This window comes from Bombina bombina, chromosome 2, assembly GCF_027579735.1.
Source record: "Bombina bombina isolate aBomBom1 chromosome 2, aBomBom1.pri, whole genome shotgun sequence".
Lineage (NCBI taxonomy): Eukaryota > Metazoa > Chordata > Amphibia > Anura > Bombinatoridae > Bombina > Bombina bombina.
The window spans coordinates 13,309,541-13,335,486 of record NC_069500.1 but is presented as its reverse complement, the minus strand read 5'-3'; the positions used below and the strand labels follow the sequence as shown (position 1 = coordinate 13,335,486).

General features: G+C 38.2%; 1 protein-coding gene across 1 annotated transcript in view; it reads left to right on the top strand.

The window, feature by feature from the left end:
• The window catches only part of LOC128647634 (C-type lectin domain family 12 member B), a 299,612-nt gene that overhangs the window by 154,951 nt on the left and 118,715 nt on the right, over positions 1–25,946 (top strand). The window contains exon 4 of the mRNA XM_053700388.1: positions 5,823–6,011. Within this exon, the coding sequence (XP_053556363.1) occupies positions 5,823–6,011 (189 nt within the window). The remainder of the gene's footprint in view (positions 1–5,822; positions 6,012–25,946) is intronic.

The following is a 25,946-nucleotide window of genomic DNA, read 5'->3' as shown; positions in this document are numbered from 1 at the left end:
TGCATGTAACAGACACTACTATACAGAATATGTACAGATACTGATATAAATATACAGTATACACTAATTGTCATATAACTGCATGTAATACACTACTATACAGAATATGTACAGATACTGATATAAATATACAGTATACACTAATTGTCATATAACTGCATGTAATAGACACTACTATACAGAATATGTACAGATACTGATATAAATATACAGTATAAACTAATTGTCATATAACTGCATGTAATAGACACTACTATACAGAATATGTACAGATACTGATATAAATATACAGTGTACACTAATTGTCATATAACTGCATGTAACAGACGCTACTATACAGAATAATATGCACAGATACTGATATAAAAATCCAGTTTAAAATCGTTTAAAAAACCTACTTAGAAGCTTCCAGTTTAGCTTTATTTAAAAGGTTACTGGAAGACCCTCCCCCTTCATTTTCATATGAAAAAACCCTTTAAATAAACAGGAGCAAGCTGGAGTAGGTATACATCAGTATTCTCCTAAAACTTTGGGGCTTGGTTAGGAGTCTGAAAATCAGAGCAATGTTATTTAAAAATAAGCAAAACTAAACATTTTTGTTTAAAAAAAATGTTATGGGCTATATAAATAGATTATCTACAAAACATTTATGCAAATAAAAAATGAGTGTATAATGTCCCTTTAAGTTTCCCAATAAAGCAGTTTTTCTTAGCAGGCACCAGTACAATTAAAGGGACAGTAAAGTAAAAAAATAAATGTTTGTGATTCAGATAGAGCAGCAATTTTATTCAACTTTCCAATTTACTTCTGTTATCAAAATGTCTTTGTTCTCATGGTATCTTTTGTTTTAGAGTAAAACTATTTAGACTCATACGAGCTCAGGAGTGTGCACGTGTGTCTTTAGTACTCTATGGGGCATATGTATCAAGCTCCAATTGCTTACATCAAGCTCCAATCGGAAGTTATGAAGCAGCGGCAGTTATGAAGCAGCGGTCACAAAGACCGCTGCTCCATAACCTGTCCGCCTGCTCTGAGCAGGCGGACAGACATCGCCTGAAATCAACCCGATCGAGTACGATCGGGCTGATTGACACCCCCCTGCTGGCGGCCCATTGGCCGCGAGTCAGCAGGGGGCGGCGTTGCACCAGCAGCTCTTGTGAGCTGCTGGTGCAACGCTGAATACGGCGAGCATATTGCTCGCCGTATTCAGCGAGATCTGGTGGACCTGATCCGCAGTGTCGGATCAGGTCCGCCAGACCTTGATAACTAGAGGCTTATGTCAGTAGTGTTTTGCAACATTGTATAACAAAGCTACGAATAATGCTGCAAAACACTACTGCCATAGAATACTAAAGACACGTGCACACTCCTGAGCTCGTATGACTCTACCTAGTTTTACTCTTCAGTAAAAGATACCAAGAGAATTAAGCATATTTGACAACAGAATTAAATTGGAAATTTGTTTAATATTGCTGCTCTATCTGAATCATGAACGTTTCATTTTGACTTTACCGTCCCTTTAATGTTTTGGAATGTAGGGAATGTAGGGAATGTAGGGAACGTAGGGAATGTAGGGAATGTAGGGAATGTAGGGAACGTAGGGAATGTAGGGAATGTAGGGAACGTAGGGAACGTAGGGAATGTAGGGAATGTAGGGAACGTAGGGAATGTAGGGAACGTAGGGAATGTAGGGAACGTAGGGAACGTAGGGAATGTAGGGAATGTAGGGAATGTAGGGAACGTAGGGAATGTAGGGAATGTAGGGAACGTAGGGAATGTAGGGAATGTAGGGAATGTAGGGAACGTAGGGAATGTAGGGAATGTAGGGAATGTAGGGAACGTAGGGAATGTAGGGAACGTAGGGAATGTAGGGAATGTAGGGAATGTAGGGAACGTAGGGAACGTAGGGAATGTAGGGAATGTAGGGAATGTAGGGAACGTAGGGAATGTAGGGAATGTAGGGAACGTAGGGAATGTAGGGAATGTAGGGAATGTAGGGAATGTAGGGAACGTAGGGAATGTAGGGAATGTAGGGAATGTAGGGAATGTAGGGAATGTAGGGAACGTAGGGAATGTAGGGAATGTAGGGAATGTAGGGAACGTAGGGAATGTAGGGAATGTAGGGAATGTAGGGAATGTAGGGAACGTAGGGAATGTAGGGAATGTAGGGAACGTAGGGAACGTAGGGAATGTAGGGAATGTAGGGAACGTAGGGAACGTAGGGAATGTAGGGAATGTAGGGAATGTAGGGAATGTAGGGAACGTAGGGAACGTAGGGAATGTAGGGAATGTAGGGAACGTAGGGAACGTAGGGAATGTAGGGAATGTAGGGAATGTAGGGAATGTAGGGAACGTAGGGAACGTAGGGAATGTAGGGAATGTAGGGAATGTAGGGAACGTAGGGACCATACTGAACTAAACAGATGTTTTTATGTTCTTTTCCAGATGTGGAAGTTTCCAGAGAAATGAAATGTAATAGAAATGGGTCTATTGCACTAAATAGCAGTTTGTCTATGAACATCGGGGATAAAGAGGTTATGATAAAACACATAGAGGAACTTCAGGAGAAATGTAATACAAATGGGTCGATTGCACTAAATAGCAGTTTGTCTATGAACATCAAGGATAAAGAGGTTATGATAAAACACATAGAGGAACTTCAGGAGAAATGTAATACAAATGGGTCTATTGCACTAAATAGCAGTTTGTCTATGAACATCGGGGATAAAGAGGTTATGATAAAACACATAGAGGAACTTCAGGAGAAATGTAATACAAATGGGTCGATTGCACTAAATAGCAGTTTGTCTATGAACATCAAGGATAAAGAGGTTATGATAAAACACATAGAGGAACTTCAGGAGAAATGTAATACAAATGGGTCTATTGCACTAAATAGCAGTTTGTCTATGAACATCGGGGATAAAGAGGTTATGATAAAACACATAGAGGAACTTCAGGAGAAATGTAATACAAATGGGTCGATTGCACTAAATAGCAGTTTGTCTATGAACATCAAGGATAAAGAGGTTATGATAAAACACATAGAGGAACTTCAGGAGAAATGTAATACAAATGGGTCTATTGCACTAAATAGCAGTTTGTCTATGAACATCAAGGATAAAGAGGTTATGATAAAACACATAGAGGAACTTCAGGAGAAATGTAATACAAATGGGTCTATTGCACTAAATAGCAGTTTGTCTATGAACATCAAGGATAAAGAGGTTATGATAAAACACATAGAGGAACTTCAGGAGAAATGTAATACAAATGGGTCTATTGCACTAAATAGCAGTTTGTCTATGAACATCGGGGATAAAGAGGTTATGATAAAACACATAGAGGAACTTCAGGAGAAATGTAATACAAATGGGTCGATTGCACTAAATAGCAGTTTGTCTATGAACATCAAGGATAAAGAGGTTATGATAAAACACATAGAGGAACTTCAGGAGAAATGTAATACAAATGGGTCTATTGCACTAAATAGCAGTTTGTCTATGAACATTGGAGATAAAGAGGTTATGATAAAACACGTACAGGAACTTCAGGAGAAATGTAATACAAATGGGTCTATTGCACTAAATAGCAGTTTGTCTATGAACATTGGAGATAAAGAGGTTATGATAAAACACATAGAGGAACTTCAGGAGAAATGTAATAGAAATGGGTCGATTGCACTAAATAGCAGTTTGTCTATGAACATCGGGGATAAAGAGGTTATGATAAAACACGTACAGGAACTTCAGGAGAAATGTAATAGAAATGGGTCTATTGCACTAAATAGCAGTTTGTCTATGAACATTGGAGATAAAGAGGTTATGATAAAACACATAGAGGAACTTCAGGAGAAATGTAATAGAAATGGGTCTATTGCACTAAATAGCAGTTTGTCTATGAACATCGGGGATAAAGAGGTTATGATAAAACACATAGAGGAACTTCAGGAGAAATGTTATACAAATGGGTCGATTGCACTAAATAGCAGTTTGTCTATGAACATCAAGGATAAAGAGGTTATGATAAAACACGTACAGGAACTTCAGGAGAAATGTAATACAAATGGGTCTATTGCACTAAATAGCAGTTTGTCTATGAACATCGGGGATAAAGAGGTTATGATAAAACACGTACAGGAACTTCAGGAGAAATGTAATACAAATGGGTCTATTGCACTAAATAGCAGTTTGTCTATGAACATTGGAGATAAAGAGGTTATGATAAAACACATAGAGGAACTTCAGGAGAAATGTAATAGAAATGGGTCGATTGCACTAAATAGCAGTTTGTCTATGAACATCGGGGATAAAGAGGTTATGATAAAACACGTACAGGAACTTCAGGAGAAATGTAATAGAAATGGGTCTATTGCACTAAATAGCAGTTTGTCTATGAACATTGGAGATAAAGAGGTTATGATAAAACACATAGAGGAACTTCAGGAGAAATGTAATAGAAATGGGTCGATTGCACTAAATAGCAGTTTGTCTATGAACATCGGAGATAAAGAGGTTATGATAAAACACGTACAGGAACTTCAGGAGAAATGTAATAGAAATGGGTCTATTGCACTAAATAGCAGTTTGTCTATGAACATCGGGGATAAAGAGGTTATGATAAAACACATAGAGGAACTTCAGGAGAAATGTAATACAAATGGGTCGATTGCACTAAATAGCAGTTTGTCTATGAACATCGGGGATAAAGAGGTTATGATAAAACACATAGAGGAACTTCAGGAGAAATGTAATACAAATGGGTCTATTGCACTAAATAGCAGTTTGTCTATGAACATTGGAGATAAAGAGGTTATGATAAAACACATAGAGGAACTTCAGGAGAAATGTAATAGAAATGGGTCGATTGCACTAAATAGCAGTTTGTCTATGAACATCGGGGATAAAGAGGTTATGATAAAACACATAGAGGAACTTCAGGAGAAATGTAATAGAATTGGGTCGATTGCACTAAATAGCAGTTTGTCTATGAACATCGGGGATAAAGAGGTTATGATAAAACACATAGAGGAACTTCAGGAGAAATGTAATACAAATGGGTCGATTGCACTAAATAGCAGTTTGTCTATGAACATCGGGGATAAAGAGGTTATGATAAAACACATACAGGAACTTCAGGAGAAATGTAATACAAATGGGTCTATTGCACTAAATAGCAGTTTGTCTATGAACATTGGAGATAAAGAGGTTATGATAAAACACATAGAGGAACTTCAGGAGAAATGTAATACAAATGGGTCTATTGCACTAAATAGCAGTTTGTCTATGAACATTGGAGATAAAGAGGTTATGATAAAACACATAGAGGAACTTCAGGAGAAATGTAATACAAATGGGTCTATTGCACTAAATAGCAGTTTGTCTATGAACATTGGAGATAAAGAGGTTATGATAAAACACATAGAGGAACTTCAGGAGAAATGTAATACAAATGGGTCTATTGCACTAAATAGCAGTTTGTCTATGAACATCGGGGATAAAGAGGTTATGATAAAACACATAGAGGAACTTCAGGAGAAATGTAATACAAATGGGTCTATTACACTAAATAGCAGTTTGTCTATGAACATCGGGGATAAAGAGGTTATGATAAAACACGTACAGGAACTTCAGGAGAAATGTAATAGAAATGGGTCTATTGCACTAAATAGCAGTTTGTCTATGAACATTGGAGATAAAGAGTTTGAGCTAAAACACATAGAGGAACTTCAGGAGAAATGTAACCAGACTGAAGAGAGACTGAAAACTGAACTTAATGCAACTAAAGAGAAACTAATAAAAGGTAATTTATGTTCTTTCCAGATGTGGAAGTTTCCAGAGAAATGAAATGTAATACAAATGCGTCGATTGCACTAAATAGCAGTTTGTCTATGAACATCGGGGATAAAGAGTTTGAGCTAAAACACATAGAGGAACTTCAGGACAAATGTAACCAGACTGAAGAGAGACTGAAAGCTGAAGTAACTGCAACTAAAGAGAAACTAATAAAAGGTAATTTATGTTCTGTGATGTGTGTTTAGTGCAGCAGATTTGCCTTTTTAATTGAAATTGAATCTTAAAACTATAATCATTGCAAACCCCTCACAGTTCCCAGATCCAGCGTGAGAGAGGGCTAGGCTAATGAAGACATGAAGGTCATGATGGGTGTGGGGTCATTTGTGGTCAGTGGGGGGGGGCATGATGTAAGCAGGGTTAACATACCATGTGCCCCATCAGGATGGTTTGGAGGCTAGATGCCCCTCCCCCATTTCACTTCTAGAAACCAGGGCATGTATAAAGCAGAGACGGTGACAATTCTGTAATATGCAGATGTTTGAGAGCTCTGTCACATCATCTGAACGTTCCAGGGAAATGGCTGTATTATGTGATATATTAAGAGCTAATCACACTGTTTGTGAATATGCACACAAAAATAAAACATATAATAATAGTAGTAAGAGTAGGGATGTTGTTTCGGCAAACTCATCTTGACAAGTACCACACCCCATTTTCCTGTACACTCTCGTCCCATAATCCTGCCCCTTTCTACTCCCACTTTTACACCCCTTTTTTAATGACAAATTTGATAGAGATGTGGAATAAAATAATATAATGTAAAATGATATAAAAAAGTGTTTTTAATAAGGATTTTAATTAAAAGTGTTGTAACATGATATGAAAAAGTCTTTTTGTTTTAAATATTTTTTTTCATTAGGATTATAAAAAGATATAAAACTTAATTTTGATGTTTTATTTTATTAAAAGGGATATAAAATTATATAAAATTAAATTTTTTCATTGTCTTCTACTAAAAGGGTTATAAAATGATATAAAGTGTAATGATTTTGATATGGTATTCAATTAAATGTGTTATAAAAGGGTATAAAGCATAATTGTGATATTCTCTTCTATTAAAGAATTATAAGATGGTATGAAGTGTAATTAGTTTATATTGTTTTTTATTAAAGGGTAATCAAAGTAATATGATTGATCTAGATGTTGTCTTTCATTTAAAAGGATTATAAGAGGTATAAAGCATAATTTTTATATCTTTGATTAAAATAATTTATATATATAATATATTTTGTCTTCATTCCATTACATTGTATGCTGACAAGTCTCTTAACACAGAGGCTATTTATAATTCTGTGTAAAAATGCTGACAAACTGAACGTCATTTTGTTAAAAAAAATGCAAATCTAACAAGTAATTTGGTAAAAAAAAATGTGCCCATTGTTTTATAGACACTTAGGGGCCGAATTATCAAGCTCCGAATGGAGCTTGATAACCCGTGATTCTAGCGAACCTTCTGGCTTGCCAGAAACACAAGTTATGAAGCAGCGGTTTAAAGACCGCTGCTCCATAACCTAATTGCCTGCACTGATGCGGCGGACAGACATAGCCAGAAATCAACCCGATCAAATACGATCGGGTTGATTGGCACCCACTGCTAGCGGTCGATTGGCCGCAAATCTGCAGGGGGCGGTATGGCACCAGCAGTTCACCAGAACTGCTGGTGCAATGATAAATGCCGAGAGTGTATGTTGTCGGCATTTATCGATGTGCAGCGGACATGATCCGGAATATCGGATCATGTCCGCTCAGATCATGATAAATAGGCCCCTTAAGGTTTACACTTATTTTGTCACTATTTAAACAGCTAATGAAACTTTAAAAATAAATCTTCATATTATTCTCAGACTAATCTTTTCTTTTACTGCATCATTCTATCTAGCATTTATTTAGTGTTTAATGTCCCTTAACAAATATATTTTACAGACAATATTTAATTCATGTATTACCCATTACACTTATCTTTATTTTTTTAAACACACAAATTATTTTTTTCTTTCTAACGACAAAGCAAATAATAAACATTTATTTATCAACTCTGCTTGCTTTGTAAAGTGTGTGTAAGGTGTTGGTTTCATGGGGGGAGTGTCAGGTCAGGCCTAATCCTCGGGCACCTGGAACAGATGTTGATTATCTGATAAGGATATCCCTAGAACAGACTCAGACCACGCAGCAATGATCCAAAACTATTCTGTTTATTGAAAGACACACAACATGTCTTATAGACTTCAGTAACAGCAGATAGGGTTAACTTGGTGACACGTTAGGACCGTGTCATTGTACACAGTTATACACAGTGTTATTCTGGAAAGTCACTAGCTCTAAACAATATTCTATAGTCATAATAAGCAGTGCATCTCGGAGAACAACAAGGTCGTTTGAACATCTTATAGAGATAGTACCCTCCGGGCCTAGTGCCAGGGACATCTACAAGGTTAGCTAGCTTTGCAGAGTAAAATGACAAGCATATATTTCTCACTACAGAATAACCCATTATAATAAAGGTTAATCAGTACAAGATGGATGCAAAAGACAAAATGCTAACAATAATCCCTAACATACCACTCTTTTATTCTAACAGAATAACATAAAAATAGACAGGCGCAGAAAATGAGGAAAGCCTTTAACAACAGTATGAGCCTAATACTACGGTAACAGAACTCTATGTGAGAATACTAGAGAGAAAAATATTCACATGTTGTGGTATAATTGTATAGGCCAATAGGGCACAATTTGTCACTGCACATAGGTGCGGCCCCTCCAATACTTTCCGTCTACCTTCCAGCATCCCCAAAACTACCGGTCTATCTGCACAAAGACCCAACCAGCCCCCCATCTACCCCCAAACAACGTTGCATCTTTTATTTCTCCACCTGCATTGCTAGCACCCCCCCAATTTGTCCAACAGTTCTTTCTCCACAGTAAAGCATGACATGGTAACAGCACAACTGTCTCTAGGTGGCCTCTGATCACTTTAAGAACAGTCTTTGTCCTCTTAGAGCACTCCACCTTCCTCAGACACTTTGCTTTAATACAGTTCATTTGCAGTAGGGGTGCTTATCCAGTGCTCTTCCGCAGGGAGATGCTGGAAATCTGATGGTTTGTTCATGGGGTAGACAAGGCAGCCAGTGGATCCTCATGGCAAGCAGACACTCGAGTCACAAGGAGTCTAAGAAGAAAACAGAAACAGCACAAGATGAGTACACACCCCAATACAATCACAATTATGTCCAAATAAAACTTCTTTCATTTTTTGTAAGCATCACAATTCCTTTAGCTTAACTCATCCTATGTCATTTAAAACCAAGGAAAAACATTGTTGATATATAATACAAACTAAATACTTTGATACTTTTACAGAGAATAACTCACAGCTTCTCTATACAATTTAAAAGATACTTCATGAATACAAAGCAAGTGAAAACTGCTAGACTTCATCAAGAGGCTGAATGGCTATGCTAAAACTTATGCCAAGGCCTTCCCTGTAGCAAAAATGAAAAAATAAAACAGTCAATAAAAATATTTTCTTAAAAAAACTAATCTCTTTACACTGTCACTTTGAACTACTAAAAATAAAAGAACCTAGTGTTGCTTTATTCTGCACAGCTACTATCTATAATATTTATAATTCTCCAACTATGATCCTAATAGTCAACAATCTCATATGATATAAACAGTACTAGTTTACTAATTATTTTATGCAACCTAAATTCTCTCACACTCCTGTATGAGGAAAGCATACAATCATAACATCATTTAAAACTACAAAATCTTTTAAAGATAAACACATCTTTATGGTAAGATAAATCCTTTCTTTGACAAACATCTGGAATTACCAAATTCACTTTGCAGATACCATACCAATTAATAAAAGGGAAAAATACATTTGCTTTCATAAACTATAATTATGCTACTCCCTAAATAAATATTTCTCTGTATAATTAATATAAACTTCTAGCTGCTATAGGGTGAAGGGTCTGAAATAGTCTGATATATTGCAACATTTTCTTTAAACTATAAAGGTGCAAACATATTTTTTTTTGGGCCATATTATTTTTTTTGGGCCATTCAATAGGTTACAATACTGCAAGGTTTAGAGTTATGCTTATCTAAAGGGTTACTTTGTTTAAGTACATAAACTACAATGTGCACTAATACCAATAAGGCATGCTTTTCTGTGAACAAAACTATATGACTTCTTATAACTAATATGATCAACAGAAAACAACACCAATACAAGAACAAGAGCATACAAAACAAGAAATATAAGTAAATGAGTTAAAACAATACTCTCCTAATTTAATTGGTTGACCCTGTAACAGCATAACAGGTCCTCAATATCAACCGGCAAGGCACAGTCCAGAGAAGGATAGTCTATGTTCTGACGACACACATCAGAGGAAACAGTCATGGATTACCCAGAGTCCAGTTCTGGGGCTGGTACCAGCATGCAAAGCAAAGAATGGATCCAAAGACAGTTCAGCAACTTTTACTGCAGTATGGTGGTTAAAACAAGCTTGACAAAAGGTCTTTTATCTTCATTTGTTCTCTCTTTAAAAGGTTTACTTGCATTCAATCTTCAATCTTTTGAAGAGTGCACTTATGGAATTTTATCTGTACAGATTTTACCTAAATATGGAAAACTCAAAAATAATTCAGTTAGGCCTAGATTTGGAGTTTGGCGGTAGCCGTGAAAACCAGCGTTAGAGGCTCCTAACGCTGGTTTTAGGCTACCGCCGGTATTTGGAGTCAGTCAAAAAAGGGTCTAACGCTCACTTTTCAGCCGCGACTTTTCCATACCGCAGATCCCCTTACGTTAATTGCGTATCCTATCTTTTCAATGGGATCTTTCTAACTCCGGTATTTAGAGTCGTGGCTGAAGTGAACGTTAGAAATCTAACGACCAAACTCCAGCCGCAGAAAAAAGTCAGTAGTTAAGAGCTTTTTGGGCTAACGCCGGTTCATAAAGCTCTTAACTACTGTGCTCTAAAGTACACTAATACCCATAAACTACCTATGTACCCCTAAACTGAGGTCCCCCCACATCGTCGCCACTCGATTAAATTTTTTTAACCCCTAATCTGCCGACCACCACCTACGTTATACTTATGTACCCCTAATCTGCTGCCCCTAACACCGCCGACCCCTATATTATATTTATTAACCCCTAATCTGCCCCCCACAACGTCGCCGCCAACTACCTACAATAATTAACCCCTAATCTGCCGACCGCAAAGCGCCGCTACTTAAGTTATCCTTATGTACCCATAATCTGCTGCCCCTAACACCGCCGACCCCTATATTATATTTATTAACCCCAAATCTGCCCCCCACAACGTCGCCTCCACCTGCCTACACTTATTAACCCCTAATCTGCCGAGCGGACCGCACCGCTACTCTATTAAATTTATTAACCCCTAAAGCTAATTCTAACCCTAACCCTAACACCCCCCTAAGTTAAATATAATTTTATTCTAACGAAATAAATTAACTCTTATTAAATAAATTATTCCTATTTAAAGCTAAATACTTACCTGTAAAATAAACCCTAATATAGCTACAATATAACAAATAATTACATTGTAGCTATTTTAGGATTAATATTTATTTTACAGGCAACTTTGTAATTATTTTAACCAGGTACAATAGCTATTAAATAGTTAAGAACTATTTAATAGTTACCTAGTTAAAATAATAACAAAATTACCTGTAAAATAAATCCTAACCTAAGTTACAATTAAACCTAACACTATACTATCATTAAATTAATTAAATAAAATACCTACAATTACCTACAATTAAAGCTAACACTACACTATCAATAAATTAATTAAATACAATATCTACAAATAACTACAATGAAATAAACTAACTAAAGTACAAAAAATAAAAAAGAACTAAGTTACAAAAAATAAAAAAATATTTACAAACATAAGAAAAATATTACAACAATTTTAAACTAATTACACCTACTCTAAGCCCCCTAATAAAATAACAAAGACCCCCAAAATAAAAAAAATGCCCTACCCTATTCTAAATTACAAAAGTTCAAAGCTCTTTTACCTTACCAGCCCTGAACAGGGCCCTTTGCGGGGCATGCCCTAAGAAATTCAGCTCTTTTGCCTGTAAAAAAAAACATACAATACCCCCCCCCCAACATTACAACCCACCACCCACATACCCCTAATCTAACCCAAACCCCCTTTAAATAAACCTAACACTAAGCCCCTGAAGATCATCCTACCTTGTCTTCACCATACCAGGTATCACCGATCCGTCCTGGCTCCATAATCTTCATCCAAGCCCAAGCGGGGGCTAGACATCCATCATCCGACGGCTGAAGAAGTCTAGAAGAGGGTCCAAAGTCTTCATCCTATCCGGGAAGAAGAGTAGATCCGGACCGGCAACCATCATCTTCCAAGCGGCATCTTCTATCTTCATCCGATGAGGACCGGCTCCATCTTGAAGACCTCCATCGCGGATCCATCCTTCTTCTCCGACGACTAGACGACGAATGACGGTTCCTTTAAATGACGTCATCCAAGATGGCGTCCCTCGAATTCCGATTGGCTGATAGGATTCTATCAGCCAATCGGAATTAAGGTAGGAATATTCTGATTGGCTGATGGAATCAGCCAATCAGAATCAAGTTCAATCCGATTGGCTGATTCAATCAGCCAATCAGATTGAGCTTGCATTCTATTGGCTGTTCCGATCAGCAAATAGAATGCAAGCTCAATCTGATTGGCTGATCGGATCAGCCAATCGGATTGAACTTGATTCTGATTGGCTGATTCCATCAGCCAATCAGAATATTCCTACCTTAATTCCGATTGGCTGATAGAATCCTATCAGCCAATTGGAATTCGAGGGACGCCATCTTGGATGACGTCCCTTAAAGGAACCGTCATTCGTCGTCTAGTCATCGGTTGAAGAGGATGTTCCGCGTCGGCTTGGTAGAAGATGGCTCCGCTCCGCTCCAGAAGAAAAAAGATTGAAGATGCGGCTTGATAGAAGACTTCATCCCGATGATGGACTTCCGACTTCAGCCCGATGATGGATTTCTTCAGCCGCCGCTTGGATCCAGACTTCAGCCCGAGGATGGACATCGCTCTTCAGCCCCCCGCTTGGGCTTGGATCAAGACTCTGGACCGATCGGTGAACCTGGTATGGTGAAGATAAGGTAGGAAGATCTTCAGGGGCTTAGTGTTAGGTTTATTTAAGGGGGGTTTGGGTTACATTAGGGGTATGTGGGTGGTGGGTTGTAATGTTGGGGGGGGGGTATTGTATGTGTTTTTTTTACAGGCAAAAGAGCTGAATTCTTTGGGGCATGCCCCGCAAAGGGCCCTGTTCAGGGCTGGTAAGGTAAAAGAGCTTTGAACTTTAGTAATTTAGAATAGGGTAGGGCATTTTTTTATTTTGGGGGGCTTTGTTATTTTATTAGGGGGCTTAGAGTAGGTGTAATTAGTTTAAAATTGTTGTAATTTTTTCTAATGTTTGTAAATATTTTTTTATTTTTTGTAACTTAGTTCTTTTTTATTTTTTGTACTTTAGTTAGTTTATTTAATTGTATTTATTTGTAGATATTGTATTTAATTAATTTATTGATAGTGTAGTGTTAGGTTTAATTGTAGGTAATTGTAGGTATTTTATTTAATTAATTTATTGATAGTGTAGTGTTAGGTTTAATTGTAACTTAGGTTAGGATTTATTTTACAGGTGATTTTGTTATTATTTTAACTAGGTAACTATTAAATAGTTCTTAACTATTTAATAGCTATTGTACCTGGTTAAAATAATTACAAAGTTGCCTGTAAAATAAATATTAATCCTAAAATAGCTACAATGTAATTATAATTTATATTGTAGCTATATTAGGGTTTATTTTACAGGTAAGTATTTAGCTTTAAATAGGAATAAGTTATTTAATAAGAGTTAATTTATTTCGTTAGATTTAAATTATATTTAATTTAGGGGGGTGTTAGGGTTAGAATTAGCTTTAGGGGTTAAAAAATTTATTAGAATAGCGGTGAGCTCCGGTCGGCAGATTACGGGTTAATGTTTGAAGTTAGGTGTCGGCGATGTTAGGGAGGGCAGATTAGGGGTTAATAACTTTATTATGATAGCGGTGCGGTCCGCTCGGCAGATTAGGGGTTAATAAGTGTAGGCAGGTGGAGGCGACGTTGTGGGGGGCAGATTAGGGGTTAATTAATATAATATAGGGGTCGGCGGTGTTAGGGGCAGCAGATTAGGGGTACATAAGGATAATGTAAGTAGCGGCGGTTTACGGAGCGGCAGATTAGGGGTTAAAAATAATATGCAGGGGTCAGCGATAGCGGGGGCGACAGATTAGGGGTTAATAAGTGTAAGGTTAGGGGTGTTTAGACTCGGGGTACATGTTAGGGTGTTAGGTGCAGACGTAGGAAGTGTTTCCCCATAGCAAACAATGGGGCTGCGTTAGGAGCTGAACGCGGCTTTTTTGCAGGTGTTAGGTTTTTTTTCAGCTCAAACAGCCCCATTGTTTCCTATGGGGGAATCGTGCACGAGCACGTTTTTGAGGCTGGCCGCGTCCGTAAGCAACTCTGGTATCGAGAGTTGAAGTTGCGTTAAATATGCTCTACGCTCCTTTTTTGGAGCCTAACGCAGCCATTCTGTGGACTCTCAATACCAGAGTTATTTTAAAGGTGCGGCCAGAAAAAAGCCAGCGTCACAAAAGAGAAAAAACATAACAATCTCTTAGAAAACATTTAAAACCACTTGTCCATTCCACACAACAAAACATTAACTGCTGACACAAACTTTAAACAACCACAATTAACCTGAAATTCAACACATATACTGACATTCCCTGAAACACAGCACTTGCAAAACACTACACATAATTAAAATCCTATAAGAACCATCTATACCCTGGTTTGCAAATTCTACCATGCACAATACTATCGCCTAGATTTAGAGTTTTGCGGCTGCCGTAAAAACCAGCGTAAAGGGCTCCTAACGCTGCTTTTAACCACCCGCTGGTATTTAGAGTTTCCTTACTGACACTCAAAATATTTCTAACGCTGAAATCATTACCAACAACCCAGACCCAGGAGTTAACATCTAACGCAAAAATAAACATCCACGAATCACAAAACAAATATTACACAAAGTACACTTACACTCATACAAACACTACACTATATTTATTTTTCATTTTTCATATTTTCATTAACCTCAGGGCAGAAAGATTCTTCCATATTTCCCTAAGGAAAATAGTATACACCAGTACCATTCAAAATAAAAAACTTCTTGATTGAAGAATCTAAAACTAACACCTCACTTTACCTCTTCCTATTACTAACACAGGCAAAGAGAATGACTGGGGGTGGAGGGAAGGGAGGAGCTATATATATACAGCTCTGCTGTGGTGCTCTTAGCAGGAGGTTAATATCCCACAAGTAAGGATGAAATCCGTGGACTTGTTGTATCTTGTAGAAGAAAACCTAACACTACCCCCTTGAAAATCACCCGACCTTGAGCCGTCTTCACCCAGCTGGGCAGAAGTCTTCATCCGATCCGGCCAGAAGTCTTCATCCACTCCGGGCAGAAGAGGTCCTCCAGCCGGGCAGAAGTCTTCATCCAAGCGGCATCTTTTATCTTCTTCCATCCGACAAGGAGCGGCTCCATCTTGAAGACATCCGGCGCAGAGCATCCTCTTCTTACGACGTCCTAACGAAGAATGAAGGTTGCTTTAAAGGGACATTATACACTCATTTTTTCTTTGCATAAATGTTTTGTAGATGATCTATTTATATAGCTCATAAAGTTTTTTTTTTAAAAAAAATGTATAGTTTTGCTTATTTTTAAATAATATTGCTCTGATTTTCAGACACCTAACCAAGCCCCAAAGTTTTATGTGAATACCGTCAGCTACCTTCTCCAGCTTGCTCCTGTTAGTGTAAAGGGTCCTTACATATGCAAAAGAAGGGGGAGGGGGGGGTGTCTTATTTCCCACTTGCAGTGGGCTTTCCAGCTACATTTTCAACAGAGCTAAACTAAGAACTTCTAAGTAAGTTTTTAAACAGTTTTATACTGGATTTTTATATCAGTATCTGTGCATCGTATTCTTTATAGAAGTGTCTATTACATGCAGTTATATAAAAATGAGTGTATACTGTCCCTTTAAATGACGTCATCCAAGATGGTGTCCCTTCAATTCCGATTGGCTGATAGGATTCTATCAGCCAATCGGAATTAAGGTAGGAAAAGTCCTATTGACTGATGCAATCAGCCAGTAGGATTGAGCTCACATTCTATTGGCTGATTGGAACAGCCAATAGAATGTGAGGTCAATCCTATTGGCTGATTGGATCAGCCAATCGGATTGAACGACAATCCGATTGGCTGATTGCATCAGCCAATAGGATTTTTCCTACCTTAATTCCGATTGGCTGATAGAATTCTATCAGCCAATCGGAATTGAAGGGACGCCATCTTTGATGACATCATTTAAAGGAACCTTCATTCTTCGTTAGGACGTTGTAAGAAGAGGATGCTCCGCGCTGGATGTCTTCAAGATGGAGCCGCTCCTCATCGGATGGAAGAAGAAAGACGATGCCACTTGGATGAAGACTTCTGCCCGGCTGTAGGTCCTCTTCTGCCCGGATTCGATGAAGACTTCTGGCCGGATCGGATGAAGACTTCTGCCCGGCTGGGTGAAGATGGCTCAAGGTAGGGTGATCTTCAAGGGGGTAGTGTTAGTTTTTTTTTAAGGGGGGATTGGGTGGGTTTTATAGTAAGGTTGGGTGTGTGGGTGGTGGGTAATGTTGGGGGGGTTGTATTTCTTTTTTTACAGGTAAAAGAGCTGATTACTTTGGGGCAATGCCCCGCAAAAGGCCCTTTTAAGGGCTATTTGTAATTAAGTATAGGGTAGGGAATTTTATTATTTTGGGGGGCTTTTTTATTTTATTAGGGGGCTTAGATTAGGTGTAATTAGTTTAAACTTCTTGTAATTTTTTTATTTTCTGTAATTTAGTGTTTTTTTTGTACTTTAGTTTATTTTATTTTATTGTATTTAATGTTAGGTAATTGTAGTTAATTAATTTAATTTATTTAATAATAGTGTAGTGTTAGGTGTAATTGTAAATTAGCTTAGGCTTTATTTTACAGGTAAATTTGTACTTATTTTAGCTAGGAAGTTATTAAATAGTTATTAACTATTTAATAACTATTCTACCTAGTTAAAAAAATACTAAGTTGCCTGTAAAATAAAAACAAATCCTAAAATAGCTACAATACAATTATTAATTATATTGTAGCTATCTTAGGGTTTATTTTATAGGTAAGTATTTAGTTTTAAATAGGATTAATTTAGTTAATAATAGTAAATTTATTTAGATTTATTTAAATAATAGTTAAGTTAGGGGGTGTTAGGGTTAGGGTTAGACTTAGGTTGAGGGTTTAATAACTTTATTATAGTGGCGGCATTGTTGGAGGCGGCAGATTAGGGGTTAATACATTTAATAGGCTATGTGGGCTATGGCGGTTTAGGGTTTAATACTAGAATAGGTTAATTGCATTGTGGGCTATGGCGGTTTAGGGGTTAATAATTGAGTTATTACTTGCGGTGTGGGTTTGATGGCGGATATAGGGGTTAATAGTTTAAATAGGCATATTGCGTTGTGGGGGGTTGTCGGTCTAGGGGTTAATACATTTATTATTAGTAGTGAGAGGGGGGGATTGCGGATATAGGGGTTTTACGTGTCGGGCAATTTTTGGGAGGCATGTTAGACTTATACAGGAGATTTGTTATTTTCTTTACTTTTCTTAGGAGCCGGCAGTTTCTAAAGTGCCGTAAGTCACTAGCGACTCCAGAAATTTGTAGTTACGCTCATTTCTGGTTATCGCTAGTTTATCAGACTTACCACACTTTATGAACTGCCGGTGGGGTATATGTAATACCCCGATGTGCGAGGAGAAATTACGGACGGTGCAGGTTCCCACGCTTGCGCCAAAACCTGCGCCGTATATGTGATCACGCCCATGATGCTCTTCATTATCGAGTAGCTCTATATTGAAATTATTGATATAGTATTCTGAATATGTATATAGAAAAAATATAAAATATATTACTTTTGGTTTGCAAATATCTTAAACAGTCTAAATTACATGGATTATATATGGATAATACAATTATATTAAACAACTAACTTTTGGAAAAAAACAAATAACTAATGTTTCTGTTGAGAAACTGTGAGCTGTACATTAATAAATATCTGAAATATATTACAATTGTTTTTTGGAAAAAATAAAAATAAAAAAAAAATATATATATATTCGAATTGAAGAAGGGCACTCTCAGGATTTATTTAGAAGATAAATGCTTTATTTAGTAAAAACACTAATACATGGTCGACGTTTCGGCCCTCAGTTGGGCATTCATCAGGACAAATATAATCTGAAAGACAAACAGAGAAAGAGATACTAAAAACACAGATCTATTGAGACAAAACAAAAAGTGAAAAAAACAACCTATCTAACCACCACCAATCATAATAAAAACTGACTGAACAGCCAGATGTGGGAATCATCAATAATCAAACAAAGGATAAGCAGAGAACAAACACAAAAACAAAACAACCATACCAGTAAGAGGCACAAAATAAGATCACAAAAGCACTAGAGAGATGAGAACAATACAATGATACCAACCACATAGATAATATATCCACAAATGTGCAGCTGGGCAGTTTATCAGGGTGTATAAGAGACAATGTATACATAAATTAGCCCAAAATGTATAGCCATCAATCATGATGCGAAACTATTATAGTGTATAATCAAAAAGAAACACTGATATATAAATAACCAAGCAGAACATGGGTGCTAATAATAATGAGGGATCAACAAAACATAAACAAAACTCGTGCTCTAAATGTACCCCACATGATAAGACTAACGACAAAGAAAAAAAGGACACCACTGGTCACCATGATAATGAAATAAAACGAAATGCCGTGACTTGTAAATGCAAGACTCAATATGTGCTGGCAAGACAGTGACACAAGGTAAGGAACTACTGGGAACAAGAACCTGCCTAGCCAAATACCGCAAGCTCAAGCAAGAGTGTGTATACAATATCGAAGGAAATCAGTGGCAGACCGCCAAATAAACACTACATACTATCGTGTAACACATAGCTGCTAGTGATGTGCAGTTCATGAACGAATCGTTCATTTGAACTGGTTCTTTTTACTGAACTGTATGAATCGGTTCACCAGACTGAACTGATTCGTTTGTAACAGTTCAGTTCCTGAGTCAGCTCAGTCAGACAGGCAGCATGTAATATGATCCTACAGTGAGTCTCAGTGATTCATAGCAGAAGCAGAGTTATAACACAGTTGCTAATGAATCACTGAGGCCTAGATTTGGAGTTTGGCGGTAGCCGTGAAAACCAGCGTTAGAGGCTCCTAACGCTGGTTTTAGGCTACCGCCGGTATTTGGAGTCACTCAAAATAGGGTCTAACGCTCACTTTCCAGCCGCGACTTTTCCATACCGCAGATCCCCTTACGTCAATTGCGTATCCTATCTTTTCAATGGGATCTTTCTAACTCCGGTATTTAGAGTAGTTTCTGAAGTGAGCGTTAGAAATCTAACGACAAAACTCCAGCCGCAGGAAAAAAGTCAGTAGTTAAGAGCTTTCTGGGCTAACGCCGGTTTATAAAGCTCTTAACTACTGTGCTCTAAAGTACACTAACACCCATAAACTACCTATGTACCCCTAAACCGAGGTCCCCCCACATCGCCGCCACTTGATTACATTTTTTTAACCCCTAATCTGCCGACCGCCACCTACGTTATACTTATGTACCCCTAATCTGCTGCCCCTAACACCGCCGACCCCTATATTATATTTATTAACCCCTAATCTGCCCCCTCAACGTCGCCTCCACCTGCCTACACTTATTAACCCCTAATCTGCCGACCGCAAAGCGCCGCCACCTACGTTATCCTTATGTACCCCTAATCTGCTGCCCCTAACACCGCCGACCCCTATATTATATTTATTAACCCCTAATCTGCCCCCCTCAACGTCGCCTCCACCTGCCTACACTTATTAACCCCTAATCTGCCGACCGGACCTGAGCGCTACTATAATAAAGTTATTAACCCCTAATCCGCCTCACTAACCCTATCATAAATAGTATTAACCCCTAATCTGCCCTCCCTAACATCGCCGACACCTAACTTCAATTATTAACCCCTAATCTGCCGACCGAATCTCGCCGCTATTCTAATAAATGTATTAACCCCTAAAGCTAAGTCTAACCCTAATACTAACACCCCCCTAAGTTAAATATAATTTAAATCTGGTGAAAATATCCCAATAAAGGGATATTAAAGAGCGCTGGTGTTAATAAAGGAAAACAATATACAATTTGAAACTAGATATTATACTTTGGATATAGTAGATCAGGTCTACCGTATTAGTCCTGTTTACTGTCCATATAGTGGTGGTAAATAGGGAATAAAGATGTCCTCTTGAAAGAGATGATGATGAATCAGGCTGCTCCTCTTGATCCCAGAGAGTATGGAACAACTGTTGAAGAAGAATAGAAAGAGGGCGCCACAATAGCGTGATATCGTCTGGAATGCAGGTACAGATAAAAGTAGATATTATGCTTACCAGATGGTGTGGCACTGTACTGTGACCAGTGCAAGAGAGCAGGCTAGCACTTAACAGTGGCTAGTACACTGTAGGAGCCAGGCTCCAAAGGCACTTGTTCGAGTTGCAACTGAACTTCTTGGGGCATGCCCCGCAAAGGGCCCTGTTCAGGGCTGGTAAGGTAAAAGAGCTTTGAACTTTAGTAATTTAGAATAGGGTAGGGCATTTTTTTATTTTGGGGGGCTTTGTTATTTTATTAGGGGGCTTAGAGTAGGTGTAATTAGTTTAAAATTGTTGTAATATTTTTCTCATGTTTGTAAATATTTTTTTATTTTTTGTAACTTAGTTCTTTGTTATTTTTTGTACTTTAGCTAGTTTATTTAATTGTATTTATTTGTAGCAATTGTATTTAATTAATTTATTGATAGTGTAGTGTTAGGTTAATTGTAGGTAGTTTATTTAATTAATTTATTGATAGTCTAGTGTTAGGTTTATTTGTAACTTAGGTTAGGATTTATTTTACAGGTAATTTTGTAATTATTTTAACTATTTTAGCTATTAAATAGTTCTTAACTATTTAATAGCTATTATACCTGGTTAAAATAAATACAAAGTTACCTGTAAAATAAATATAAATCCTAAAATAGCTATAATATAATTATAATTTATATTGCAGCTATATTAGGATTTATTTTACAGGTAAGTATTTAGCTTTAAATAGGAATAATTTATTTAATAAGAGTTAATTAATTTCGTTAGATTTAAATTATATTTAACTTAGGGGGGTGTTAGTATTAGGGTTAGACATTTATTAGAATAGCGGCAAGATTCGGTCGGCAGATTAGGGGTTAATAATTGAAGTTAGGTGTCGGCGATGTTAGGGAGGGCAGATTAGGGGTTAATACTATTTATGATAGGGTTAGTGAGGCGGATTAGGGGTTAATAACTTTATTATAGTAGCGCTCAGGTCCGGTCGGCAGATTAGGGGTTAATAAGTGTAGGCAGGTGGAGGCGACGTTGTGGGGGGCAGATTGGGGTCAATAAATATAATATAGGGGTCGGCGATGTTAGGGCAGCAGATTAGGGGTACATAGGGATAATGTAAGTAGCGGCGGTTTACGGAGCGGCAGATTAGGGGTTAAAAATAATATGCAGGGGTCAGCGATAGCGGGGACGGCAGATTAGGGGTTAATATGTGTAAGGTTAGGGGTGTTTAGACTCGGGGTACATGTTAGAGTGTTAAGTGCAGACGTCGGAAGGGTTACCGCATAGCAAACAATGGGGCTGCGTTAGGAGCTGAACGCGGCTTTTTTGCAGGTGTTAGGTTTTTTTTCAGCTCAAACAGCCCCATTGTTTCCTATGGGGGAATCGTGCACAAGCACGTTTTTGAGGCTGGCCGCGTCCGTAAGCAACTCTGGTATCGAGAGTTGAAGCTGCGTTAAAAATGCTCTACGCTCCTTTTTTGGAGCCTAACGCAGCCTTTATGTGGACTCTCGATACCAGAGTTATTTTTATGGTGCGGCCAGAAAAACGCGGGCGTTAGATTTTCGGCTCGTTACCGACAAAACTCCAAATCTGGGCATGAGATAACAGTACACAGTACACTAATTCAGTACACTGATTCAACAGCATGTAATATGATCCTACAGTGAGTCTCAGTGATTCATAGCCGAAGCAGAGTTATAACACAGTTGCTAATGAATCACCGAGTTAACAGTACACAGTACACTAATTCAGTACACTGATTCAACAGCACAGCACTCATATATAGTATATAGAACATCTGTGTAAGAGGGGTCCTATGAAACAATGTGTGTAAACCATTACAAAGCACAGCAGAATATAACAAAATACTAGTCAGACTCAGGACAGGAGCTGGCGTCCCTGCAGAGTCCCCATGCTTCATGCTTGTTGTGTCATTTATCATTTTTATTATAAAAGTTGAATAAAACTTGTGATTTTGTGCTGTGCTTACTCTGAGTGCTCACACAGGGTGGTTACTAAATGGCAATAAGCAAGCAGTCAATAATATATGATTCTTCATTACTTTTTAATGAACAAGGAGTCCAGGATTCAGGAGTCAGACCGTCACGCAGTCAGTCAGTGACTCAGGACTCATCTAATGATTCGGAATCGTTCAGCAATCAGTGTGTCTGTATAGAATCTGCGATTCTGCAGCTCTGCCCCTCACACACATCACGTGACTAGTAGGTGAACTGATGAATCGGTTCATGAACCGGTTCAGTTAATCGAACCGTCCGAAATGAACCGATTCATCTAGGTGAACCGAACTTCACATCACTAATAGCTGCTACGCAGAACAGCATATGCGGTGGTCAGGAGGGGTAAACCCCGATATAGAGAGAAACCGGGAATCACAGCACATCTGCAAATAAAGTTGAACTTTAAATACCTTGCAACTGCCTAGTAGCAGAGATCTCAGATCGTAAAAGACGAGTGACGATTGACACAGAAGCACGCCTTTAATAGGGGTAGCCATACTGCTAACCAATACATGATAGGATAAGCTCAGGCAACGCCTAGCGTTGTTATGGCAATCGCTCAGCTGTGTGTAATGAACAATGTATGAATGCCGTACGTCAGTCCGTGAATGAAACAAAAACAAAAGCCCAACAAGCGTGATTGGAACGCACTTAATCATCCTACATGCACAGCTATATCAGAAAATGGACATTATGTAAACATATTGCATATACCATGCCGCAACTTTCAGAGGCACATATTAGGTAAATGATTGATGTGAGGGGCAATTTTGAGTAGTACACATAGCCAACACAGATTTATACAGATAAATGTGAAAGACACATAGACAATATGACTAAAACCTCGTACATATATGATAGATCCAGATCAAGTAACACTGACATGTACAAATACCAACCCACCAGATGCATCAACGATGTATGATGCCAATAAGACATGATAAACTTAGAGCAGAGAGTCTGCAGCAGACAATATAAACTAATCAGCGATACTTACGACCTGTGCTTTGGAGACAGCACTAACAAGCGCATACAACAGGATGTTCAAATAGCATAGAGCCGCCGCCGTACTATTGGACACACGAGCCCAAATAGAACGTGACCAAATATAAAAAGAATATATACAAAACTAAGTTTGCCAGTGGTGTCACCCCAAAATAGGGGAAGGCTATAATTGTGAATGTAGGTAGGGTATCCCCAAGTAGTGCGCAGTGTTACAATTTTGCAACCCCAGATTAGGCACTATATATACAAAACAAAACAAAATGTACCGATCAGCCTGAAATCAGTCATATAGTGATGATCTAAACATGGTGTCAAGTGCGTGTCACTAACTGGGAGGAACGCGGGTAGAACCAAGGGAATCATAGACCCAGACGGACCAGAACTATATCAACCCCGATGGTGAAATATCACATATACAACCAATACTGGTATAGAAACCACTAGGCACACACAACTATACTAAACACTAGCCTAGACCGTGGTGGAGTACACCAACGTCCAGGATGTAAGTGAACCTTGCCAAGCACCAAAGATATGTACAACCAAAAATGCCCCACCTTCACAAAAGGTGGATAGCCAGATCAGGAGTCAAGAAAAGAAATGAAGAAATGTGGGACACTCAGAGAGTAGAATGAAAACAAACAAAACAAAAACAATAATAAACACAAAAAATATAAACAAGATAAACAAGATAAAAAAGAAAAAAAGAAAAAAAAGAAAAACAATATTCACAGGATCAAAAAAATACACAAAAGTCCAAATGAGCATTGAGCCCATGGGGGCTCAGAGTGTTTAATCGATAAATCCATTTGGATTCACATTTTAACAATTCTTGGGTGCGATCACCACCTCTCCTCAGGGGTGCTACAGTGTCTATCAACATGGCACGGAGAAAGGCAATGGGATATTTCTGTTCCAAAAAATGCCTAGGCACAGGTTGGTCAGCTTGGTCATCCTTGAAAGCAGCTCTTATTGCACTTTTGTGGTTGGCCAGTCGCTCCCTAAAGGTGGTACTGGTCTTTCCGATGTAATAGAGGCCACAAGGACAAGATAAAATGTAAACAACATATTGAGAAGTTCAATTGAGCCTGTGCCTAATGGTGTACATTTTGGTGGAACCCGGGTGATGAAATCTTTGGCCGGTAATTAAGGAACTGCAAGTGACACAGCTGCCACACTTGTAACAGACCAATGGTGCAGAAACAGAACATGGCTTGCTCAAACCAAAACTGGCTGCTACAAGTGTGGCATCTGTGTCACTTGCAGTTCCTTAATTACCGGCCAAAGATTTCATCACCTGGGTTCCACCAAAATGTACACCATTAGGCACAGGCTCAGTTGCACTTCTCAATATGTTGTTTACTTTTTATCTTGTCCTTGTGACCTCTATTACATTGGAAAGACCAGTACCACCTTTAGGGAGAGACTGGCCAACCACAAAAGTGTCATAAAAGCTGCTTTCAAGGATGACCAAGCTGACCAACCTGTGCCTAGGCATTTTTTGGAACAGAAACATCCCATTGCCTCTCTCCGTGCAATGTTGATAGACACTGTAGCACCTCTGAGGAGAGGTGGTGATCGCAACCAAGAATTGTTAAAATGTGAATCCAAATGGATTTATCGATTAAACACTCTGAGCACCCATGGGCTCAATGCTCATTTGGACTTTTGTGTATTTTTTTGATCCTGTGAATATTGTTTTTCTTTTTTTTCTTTTTTTCTTTTTTATCTTGTTTATATTTTTTGTGTTTATTATTGTTTTTGTTTTGTTTTGTTTGTTTTCATTCTACTCTCTGAGTGTCCCACATTTCTTCATTTCTTTTCTTGACTCCTGATCTGGCTATCCACCTTTTGTGAAGGTGGGGCATTTTTGGTTGTACATATCTTTGGTGCTTGGCAAGGTTCACTTACATCCTGGACGTTGGTGTACTCCACCACGGTCTAGGCTAGTGTTTAGTATAGTTGTGTGTGCCTAGTGGTTTCTATACCCGTATTGGTTGTATATGTGATATTTCACCATCGGGGTTGATATAGTTCTGGTCCGTCTGGGTCTATGATTCCCTTGGTTCTACCCGCGTTCCTCCCAGTTAGTGACACGCACTTGACACCATGTTTAGATCATCACTATATGACTGATTTCAGGCTGATCGGTACATTTTGTTTTGTTTTGTATATATAGTGCCTAATCTAGAGTTGCAAAATTGTAACACTGCACACTACTTGGGGATACCCTACCTACATTCACAATTATAGCCTTCCCCTATTTTGGGGTGACACCACTGGCAAACTTAGTTTTGTATATATTCTTTTTATATTTGGTCACGTTCTATTTGGGCTCGTGTGTCCAATAGTACGGCGGCGGCTCTATGCTATTTGAACATCCTGTTGTATGCGCTTGTTAGTGCTGTCTCCAAAGCACAGGTCGTGAGTATCGCTGA